The following is a 9286-nucleotide window of genomic DNA, read 5'->3' as shown; positions in this document are numbered from 1 at the left end:
CCAAGTCGTTACTATCACTGTCCCCCATTTTACAAATGAGGAAACAGGCTCCGAGAGGGCACCGAACTTGTCCAGATACACCTTCCAAGGGAGGAGCTGGGATTGGAACCAAGGCTGCCCGACTCTGAAATCCACGCTCCTGACCACCACACCTTACTGCCTCCAGACACAAGAGGAGTGTTAGACAAATGTTCCAGTCTCTGAGTAATGTCCAAAGACCATGTAATGGAGACATACAAGTGATGTCAACGTAACAGATCCAACATCTGAGAAAGAGCATAGCGCTGATAATGTCAAAATGTCTGAGGAATGTAAGGATTTTGTATAATATTGTGCTTTACTCATCCAAACATTTATCCAGCACCTACTACATCCATGCCAGGCACTATTTAACCCATGAGTGTAGAGCAGTGACAAAACGTCCTCAAAATACCTTCTCTCATCTAGCTGATATTCTAATAGGAGAGAGAGAGAGAGAGACCAAAAAAAAAAAAAAAAAACTAAGCAAAAAATGTATGTCAGAGGTGACAAATGCCATAGAAAAAATGAAGTTGCATTAGGAAAAAGGGATTGTCCAATGAGCTGGGTGGGGGTATGTTGGTGGCACTGCTGCTTTGTATAGGATCAGGAAGACCCCCACCCCCCACCCCAATATGGTGATGTCCGAGCAGAGCTGAGAACAAGTGAGGGAGTGAGCCATGCAGCCACCTATAGATATTCCAGGCAGAGGACACAGCAAGTGCAAAGTCTCTGAGCTAAGAACGTGCTTGATCCAGTCAAGGAACAGCCAAGAGGCCTGCGTGGCTGGAGCGGGGTAAACGGGGAGGGGGGAACAGGTGGGATTCACAAACACATGAGAACACGGAGGCCTCCATCAAGCCAGGCTCCGTGTAACATCACATGTCCCGGTAATAGTAACTGCTAGCATTTATTGAGTGTGTTCCACGGAACTGACTCAGGATTCAGTGATGCCGACATAAAAAGTGCTACAGACAGGCTCCCTTAGAGTCGAATGGGGAGACAGACAAGGACCCCCCCACAGTGCCATGTGACAGGCACTAAGGCAGGATGCTACAAAACTATGGAAGAGAAGCATCTAATCCAGACTAGGGGCCAAGGAGGCTTCCTGGAGGAGGTGGCACTTAAACTGTCAAATAGCAGAAGTTGGTGGCTATGGAGTCGGGGGACAAAGGGCAAGTGGAGGTGGAATAAAGACTTTGATGATTTACCTGCCCACCCCGGGCCCTGCTTTCTCACTGGTCCGTAAGTGGGTCCAGCTGAGAGGCGACAGGGAAGCAGAAGGAAGGGCCCACTCCCACTTGCACCAGGTCTTGGTTTTCCCTCCCGTCCTATGAGGATCAGATCCTTTTTTGAGGCAGATCTCTGAGTCCTCACCCTGGGACAGTCCCAGACGTCCTGCTAGGGATTCCTCAGCTAGTAATACCTCATACACTGCAGCACTGCATGGTTGCCAATGTGCTTTCAACACCATGATCCTTGTGCATCACAGTCAGTCTAGGGTGGACAGAGCTCTGCTGTTACCCTCCTGTCCAGAGGACATGCTGCAGCTCAGAGAGGTTAAAGGCCTTGCCAAAGTCACACAGCCAGTGGGTGACTAAACTGGGACTCGAGCCCAGCTCTTGAGATTGTAAAGCTCACAGTAACACTGCGGCAGCTGCAGAAGACAGGGCCTGGTGATGGCCAAGTCCCAAGGACAGGCCTGGGAAAGAGGATGGGACGGACTCTGGAATGGTGGGGGGGGCGGGGAGATGGAGACGGGTGATGGAGGCCGAGAGTGGAGGCAGAAAAGGAGCAGTGCAGGAGGTTAGAGAGGCTGTGAGACAGAACTAGAGGTGTCTCCAGAAAGACCTAGTAAAATGTCCCAGCAGGGTTGAAGAAAACAAAAGCTGCATCCTCCCACACGTCTCTCAGACAAGGTAGCAGGCGGTCTATTGCTCCCATTTCACAGGTGAGAAACGGGTGCCAAGGAGAGGTGCCCACATGGCTTGCCCAAAGGCCCATCGGAACTTAGGGCCCAGGGGCCCTGTTAGAAGACGGGTAGGGTAGACAAGACGTCAGAGACTTCCCACAGTACTGTGGGTGATGAAATAGAGAGACGGAGATGGAGGCAGAAATCAGGGCCGCATCCAAAGAGGGAGGGGGAAAAAAAGGCCAAGCCTGCAGCAGCAGAGATGGTGGAGAGATAAGGCCCAGACACCCAGCTCCGGCTGATGGGCAGGCAGCATCAGCTGCTCGGGTGTCACGGAGTCCCCGCGCCTCCTCCCCCCCGCGTGGACCCATCCACTTGGGTTGCGCCGCAGCGCAGCGCTCCCTAGTCCCTGGGGTGAGGGTACCAGGATGGAGGGGGCAGGAGGAGGGGGCGGTGCGCAGCCTCCGCCCCCTCGGATCGCGAATCCGCAGCGGCCTCCGCAGCAGCCTCCCGGCCCGCCCCCGGCCCCACCTCCCCCCGCGCCCAGATGGTACGCTCCGGTCCGCCTGGCCCGGCTGCAGTGGATGTTGCTAGAACCCACGCGGAGGAAAGAAGAGACGCAGGCAGGCTGCGGTGACCCAAGCGGCCGCCCCTGCCTCAGGGACCCCTTCCCCGAGAGACGGCATCATGACCCAGGGAAAGGTACCGCATCTCCCCCGCCTGCACCATCCTCCATCCTCCTGCTCCCGAGCTCCCTGTCACCCTAAGCGAGTTCTCAGGACCGCTGTACGCATCCTTCCCTGGCTCTTGTGAGAAGGTGCTCTGTGGCCCTTGCTGAGGTCAGAGGACCAGAAGGCCCATTTCAAGGGTCCCCGCCCATCAGGCTCACCTCTCCTACCTCCCACCCTGGGCTTTGGCACACAGGACCCTTCACAGGTGCCCAGGCCCCCTTAAGGAGTCAGCCTAGGTGTCCAGTGTGTGTGTGCGTGTGTGTGTGTGTGCATGCACGCGCACCAGGGTGAGCCCTGAGGGGCAGTATTTCTCTAGCATCCCCCGCTGGTCCAATCCCAACCCCAATCACATTATGCTCATCTTTTGCACCCTCCACAAAAACGCACCACCTCCCCCCAACTCCCTGTCATTATTCCACGTCTGGATACATCTTCTGTGTTTGGGGGGTTACTATGGCAACACTGCATCAAGATGTTCTAATTTTTGTTTTAGTTTTGGCTGGGCATGGGACTGGATGGAACCAGATAAAACGTCTTTTCTTTTTTTTCCAGTTTTAGGCCTGAAATGTAGGGGAGGGGCCAGGCAGAGACTTGGCTAGCCTAGTAGGGTTATGTAACGTCAACAGCCTGTGGAATTACACAACACTGGGGCCTGGGGCAAAGGGGGAGGGTCCTAGGGTCCTCTGTTTGGGGGTGCTAAGGATTGGGCAGAGAAAACAGAAGAGAGACCTCCCCTACACTCCCCTTCTTTTCTCCGAGATGAGCCTGCAAGCCAATGGCATCCTTCCCTGGGCTCTCAGACCCTCCTCTCCTGTTTTTAAGCTCATCAGGCCTCAAAATGATGTCACTGGGTGATACCACCTCCTGCCATTGGGCAGAGCTCGCTTGGGAATGCCGGATGTGTGTGAATGGGGGCCAGGGCCCAGGCGGCTCTGAAGGGCTGAGTGGCAGGGAGGGGGCTGGTGAGGAGGACCAGCTTTGCACAGCGCTGAAGTCAGAGGTGATAATCCTTTTCCCCAGACACAGGCTCTGGGTCTGGGCTCAGAGGACCTTGGTTCTGTTGGGCTGCAATGGGTTTTCCGGGCATGTCCCTTCTGGTCTGGGTGATGAAGCGGGTGGGGAGTGGGAGGGAAGCAGATGAACCAGGGCCCCATTCACACAGGCCTGGGCTCCCAGGCCCTTCTCCAAGGAGGCCTGGAGGCTGTTCACCAAGGTGAAAGTGAAGATTCGCTGATCCTCTCCCTCCACTCCCCACCCAGACCTCCAGCAGGCACTTTGCTGACACTGCCTCCTGTCCTGGGGTGAATGTATTGCCCCTGCCTCCTCTGCCCTTTACCCCCAGCTTGCTCACAGGCTTTCTGGTGATGGAGGGGACCCCCAGTTCAATAGTCCTTAGGGCTGGATGGACGCAGAGGTCTTCGGTGCTCGTCTGTCCCTGGGCTGCCTCGGCTGGATGTGCCCTGCAGAGCAGGAACTCTGCAGCCTCCTCAGTGGCCCTGCAGGTTTAACACATTCTCTTTGGAATCAGACCTAAATCCCACTTTCTGAGGATCGGTCTTGGTGGTGGTGTTTCAGTTTTCACACCACCCCTCCACCCGAATCTTCCCTTGTCTGGCTGCGTCATTCAGGCCCTCACAGCTCATATCCCCTCACCAAAGCTCAACGGGTACGTTGTGGGGCAGGGGGCATATCTGAGTGTAAATGGACTTGAGTTTTCAACCTGCCACGGGCACATTTCCCTCTGGGCCTCAGTTTCCTCATCTGTAAAATGAAGGAAGGGGCTGAACTAGGTGCCTTCTGAGGTCCTTGTAGCAGTGACATTCTGTGACTCCGTTCTGGCTTGAGGGAGAGGCTGAGGCTCCAGTAGGACAAGGCCAGAATGAGACCCTTAGCCAGGGCCTCTTGCCCTTCCTCCACCGTGCAGGCCCAGTTCCTCTTCTTTTCTCCCTCTCCTCCCCCTTTCCGTTTCCCTGCTCTCTCCTCTCACCCTCCTTGTATCATCTCCAGCCCGACAGAAGGCGGCCAGTCCCAGTGGATCGTGCCTGAGCCCTGCAGCCCAGTGGGCCGTGCGTGGCTCTGTGACTTTGGATGAGTCGTTCTTCCTCTCTGATCCTCAGTTCCCTCATTTACAACAGGGGCCCAAATACAACTAGCAAGGGAGCAGGGAGATCAAATGAATGAGAGAACCTTTCATTCAATAATATTTTCGAGGGCCTGCTCTGTGCCAGGCCCTTCCCTGGACCCCAGGGAAACACTGGAACCGTACAGGCCCAGTCCCCGCGCCCGGGACAGTGACCACCAATGGTGGGCTCTTCTCAGAATTTTCTCCTTCCTCAGTTCTTATCCCAGCTCCAGTGTGTGCCCTTGGCCAGCCCCGACCCTCCTGGAGCTCAGTTCTCACATCTATAAAATAGAGAGATTCTTTTATTCTCCAGCTCTATTGGGGTATAATTGACAAATAGAAATTTTATATATTTAAGGTGTACCACTTGATATTTTTAATATATGCGTACATTGTGAAATGATCACCACAATCAAACTAGTTAACATAATTACCTTTTTTTGTGTGTGTGTGACGGGAACACTTAAGATCTACCCTCTCAGCAAATTTCAAGTAGACAATACAGTATTGTTGACTGTAGTCCTCATGCTGCACGTGAACTCTCCGGAACTCATCTTGCATAACCAAAACTTTGTTCCCTTTGACCAACGTCCTCCCGTTTCTCCCGCCCCCTGTCCCTGGCAACCACCGTTGTACTCTGAGCTTCTGTAAGTTCTGCTGTTTCAGGTTCCTCATGTGAGTGAGACCATGCAGTGAATGTCTGTCTGTGTCTGGCTTATTTCACTCACCGCAGTGCCCTCCAGGTTCATCCGTGTTGTTGCAAATAGCAGGATTTCTTTCTTTTGTTTTTTTAAGGTATGCTTTTTTGGTGAGGAAGATTGGCCCTGAGCTAACATCTGTTGCCAATCTTCCTCTTTTTTTTTGTCTCCGCAAAGCCCCAGTGCATAGTTGTATATCCTCGTTGTAAGTGCTTCTAGTTCTTCTATGTGGGACACTGCCACAGCATGGCCTGATGAGCAGTGCGTAGGTCTGCGTCCAGGATCTGAACCAGTGAACCCCGGGCCACTGAAGCAGAGCGCATGAACTTAACCAGTATGCCACCAGGCTGGCCCTAGGATTTCCTTCTTTTTAAAGGATGAATAACATTCTGTTTTATATATATCTCATGTAAAACAGGGAGATTCTTGTCTGCACCTCTGCCCTTCCTAGGGCGGGTGAGAAAGTACTCATGGAAGTTCCAAGAATTGAGGGGCTGCTTGGAAGGTGCCCTTTCCTGGTGACCGTCTCTCTCTGCCTCTACTCCACAGCTCTCCGTGGCTAACAAGGCCCCCGGGACAGAGGGGCAGCAGCAGACAAATGGTGAGAAGAAGGAGGCTCCAACAGTGCCTTCGGCCCCACCCTCCTATGAGGAGGCCACCTCCGGAGAGGGGCTGAAGGCAGGGGCCTTTCCGCCAGCCCCCTCAGCTGTGCCTCTCCACCCCAGCTGGGCCTATGTGGACCCTAGTAAGTCTCTCAGCTCCTGGAGGCTGAAGCATCATGGGGAGTGGTGGGCCCAGATGGGAAACCTGGGAAGGAGGAAGTTGCCCAGAATTAGATGCACTGTGTAGTTGTTGTATGAGGCTCTCTTGTCAAAGGCTTGGGTGTTGGACGACTCTTCTGAGGGTAGATCAAGGAGGACTCAGTGAAAAAAGAGAGACACACTGTTGGCAGTCAGAGTGCTCTTGGGTGGAGAAGAGGGTCACTGAGCTAGGGCGAATAGAGGGGACAGATGCAGGGAGAAAAACCAGGGGCTAGTCTAGAAAAGCTCTCCTAAAGGAAAAGGATGCAGAGAAGGGCTGGGGAGAGGTCAGAGCAGAAGCAGGAAGGGGCAGTGTGAGGCTGTAGCTGGCCACAGCCTTAGCTGGGACTGGCTCCCTGCTGGGGGGGGCGGTGGGTACAGTGTGTTTATACATCGGCCAGTCTGAAACCTTAGCGGGGACACATCCCCGTGAAGGTTCCAGGGTTGTTGGAGGCCAGGGACCTGAGGATCTGCTTCACCCATCACTCTCCTTGTCTCTCCTCCGTTCCCCAGGCCTTTGTTTGGGAACAGGAGGGCATGGAGCAGGGAAGGTATGTGGATGCCAGCCTCAGTGTCCCTCGTGGCCAGGTGTAATTCATAGGCACACTCACCCAGGCTGACGCGGCTCCCTGCAAACCAAGAATCACAGGCGGCAGGAGCTCCTCTGTTGGGTTGAGCAGCCTGTTGGAGCTTTGCCTCCAGGCTGGGAACACACAGTTCCCCACAAGCTGTGAGGAAGGGCCTCTCCTCAAATCCCCCTCAGCCTCTCAGCCCCTCAGCCTCCCACAGCAGCCCCTGAGCCCCCTCCCCCACATAACCGACCCTCCCCCCATCCCCCGCCCTCAGCAGAATTCTAGAAGGGATCCAGAGGACAATGCCTCAGACAGAGCCTCTACTCACAAGGAGTGGCCATCATGGTCCACACCTACCACAAACTCCCTCCGCCCAGAGCCAAGCAGACCTACCGCCCCGCAACCCACTGGAAGACCTACACTGGAGGTCTGGTGTTCGTGGGAACCCTTCTAACTGCCCCACACCCCCACAGGACTGCTTTCTCTCTCCTTGTCTCCCCCTCTGTGGCCTGGCCATTTGGGCTTTGGTGGGGGCTGTAGACAGAACATGAAGGAGAAGTAAAGGATAAGAGGGTGAGGGTCTTCAGGTCCCAGGTTTGCAGTGGGTCTGCCTCTCTCCCCGCTCCTATTTCCCATAGCCTGGTTGCCAGGACTGGCCGCCTTAAGGAATGTTTCCTAAGGAACTGTCGGGGCAGGAAGGCAGCTCATTCCAGTCAACATATGACAAACATTCACTAAGTGTGTGCCACACACAGTGTCTGGCACTGAGCTAATTTCTGGGGATGTATCGATTTGCAAGACCTGCCCTCACACAGCTGACCATGTAGACAAGTAAATGGATGAGTACCACGTCGTGAAACAGCTCTAGTGATAGAGGCCTGGGCAGCTTGCCTGTGCTGCCTGACAGTCAGGGAAGGCTTCCTGGAGTCAGAGGTATCCACAGTGAGCCCTGAAGGGTGGCACGAGTTAGCCTGGTGAAAAGGGAAATGAGTGTTCAAAGCTGAGAGAATAGAATGTGCAGAGGCTCAGAGGCCAGAGAGCACATGGCTGAAAAAATATAGTCAGGCTAGAGAAACGTAGGAGGGAGTGATGCACGGTGGAGCCAGAGGGCCCTGTGAACAGAGGGCTGTGGAGTTGTTGCTAAGGAACTTGAACTTCAGTAAAAGGCAGTAGGGAGTCATCAAAGAGCTCAAAGCCGGCCAATGCCATGGCCAGCTTTGAAAGACCAAGATTGAGGCTATTGTTGTGGGCAGGGTGGGAGGGTAAGGGGAAGATCGTGGAGAACTGACAGGGACAGTGGAGGCGAACAGAATGGACACGACCGAGGACTCAAGAATGGCCCGGACGAGGGATATAAGGGAGAGGGTGGCATGGTCCCCATCAGATATGAAGCCATAGGCTTTCATTTTTATCCTGTTTTGTCCCCATGAGGTAGGTATTACCCATCCATGTCACAGAAGAGAAGAGACTCAGAAAAGGATGGTGACTTGCTCACACAGCTAGTCAGTCTTAGAGGAGGGGTCCACACAGGGGTCTGTTTGACAGTGGAGCCTGTGCGCTTCCAAAAGCCTGAGTTCTGGGACCAGACTTCAAAACTACCTTCCCACTTCTTGTCTTTGTCCTGGCTTAATTTTTCCTCCAGTCTTCCCCCAGCCCTGGTTTCTAGCTGGAGCACCAGCAGGTCCACTGCATCCAATTAGTCCCCAGTTCCCACCCCAAGGGCCTCTGAGCAAGCTGGGGTCAGGACCTTTGACTCCGGGATGTGCTAGTGACCCTAGGGTCCCTCTCTGATCCTTGACCACAAGGGAGCCAGAGTGTCCAGGGAGGGGGTGGGGGACACAAGAGAGAAAGGTCACACTTGTGTGACAGAACTTGACCCCCAGGGAGCCTCAGCCAGGGTGGAGGGGAGGGGAGGGGAGATGACAGTTCATTCTCAGGACCCAGAACAGGAAAAGCAGCCAGGGAGAGAGATCTGGGGGCCTGGCGGGGAGGTTTGAGAAGGGGCTGGAGGGAAAGGCTTCGGCCAGGCCAGAGAGCCAGTTTGATCAAAAGGAGCTGTGAGCAGGTGGCCACTGGGGGCACCCAATGATTGGGAGCCTTCATGGCCCTCCCTCTGCCCACCCAGGCAGCAGCTCCAGCTATGACAATGGTTTCCCCACTGGAGACCATGAGCTCTTCACCACCTTCAGCTGGGACGACCAGAAAGTTCGCCGGGTCTTCATCAGAAAGGTAACTGCCTTCCCCAACTCCCCAGGACTGGGGGGCTGGGTGGGGGAAGCCCTTGAGAAGCCCCTGGCCCAGCCCTCTGCCTGGAAAGGCTGTCCCTCCCCCCTTCTCTTGTGGTCCCAGCTAACAGCACCTGTTGGGAACTGCTTCCTTAGGTCTCACCCCCCCGCCCCCTGCTATACCTCAGCACACTGTCTCCTCTCCAGA

The 9286-nt window shown here is 54.7% G+C and overlaps 1 protein-coding gene across 1 annotated transcript in view; it reads left to right on the top strand.

Annotated features, from left to right (window-relative positions):
• Positions 1-2113: 2113 nt before the first annotated feature.
• Positions 2114-9286, top strand: part of FAIM2 (Fas apoptotic inhibitory molecule 2) — a 33123-nt gene continuing 25950 nt past the window's right edge. Inside the window, exons 1-3 of the mRNA XM_014862894.3 lie at positions 2114-2632; positions 6031-6226; positions 8979-9082. Of these exons, the coding sequence (XP_014718380.1) occupies positions 2618-2632; positions 6031-6226; positions 8979-9082 (315 nt within the window). The 5' untranslated portion in view covers positions 2114-2617. The remainder of the gene's footprint in view (positions 2633-6030; positions 6227-8978; positions 9083-9286) is intronic.

Source organism: Equus asinus, chromosome 22 (genome assembly GCF_041296235.1).
Source record: "Equus asinus isolate D_3611 breed Donkey chromosome 22, EquAss-T2T_v2, whole genome shotgun sequence".
NCBI classification, from domain to species: Eukaryota; Metazoa; Chordata; class Mammalia; order Perissodactyla; family Equidae; genus Equus; species Equus asinus.
This window is presented reverse-complemented; position numbering and strand designations above follow the sequence as displayed.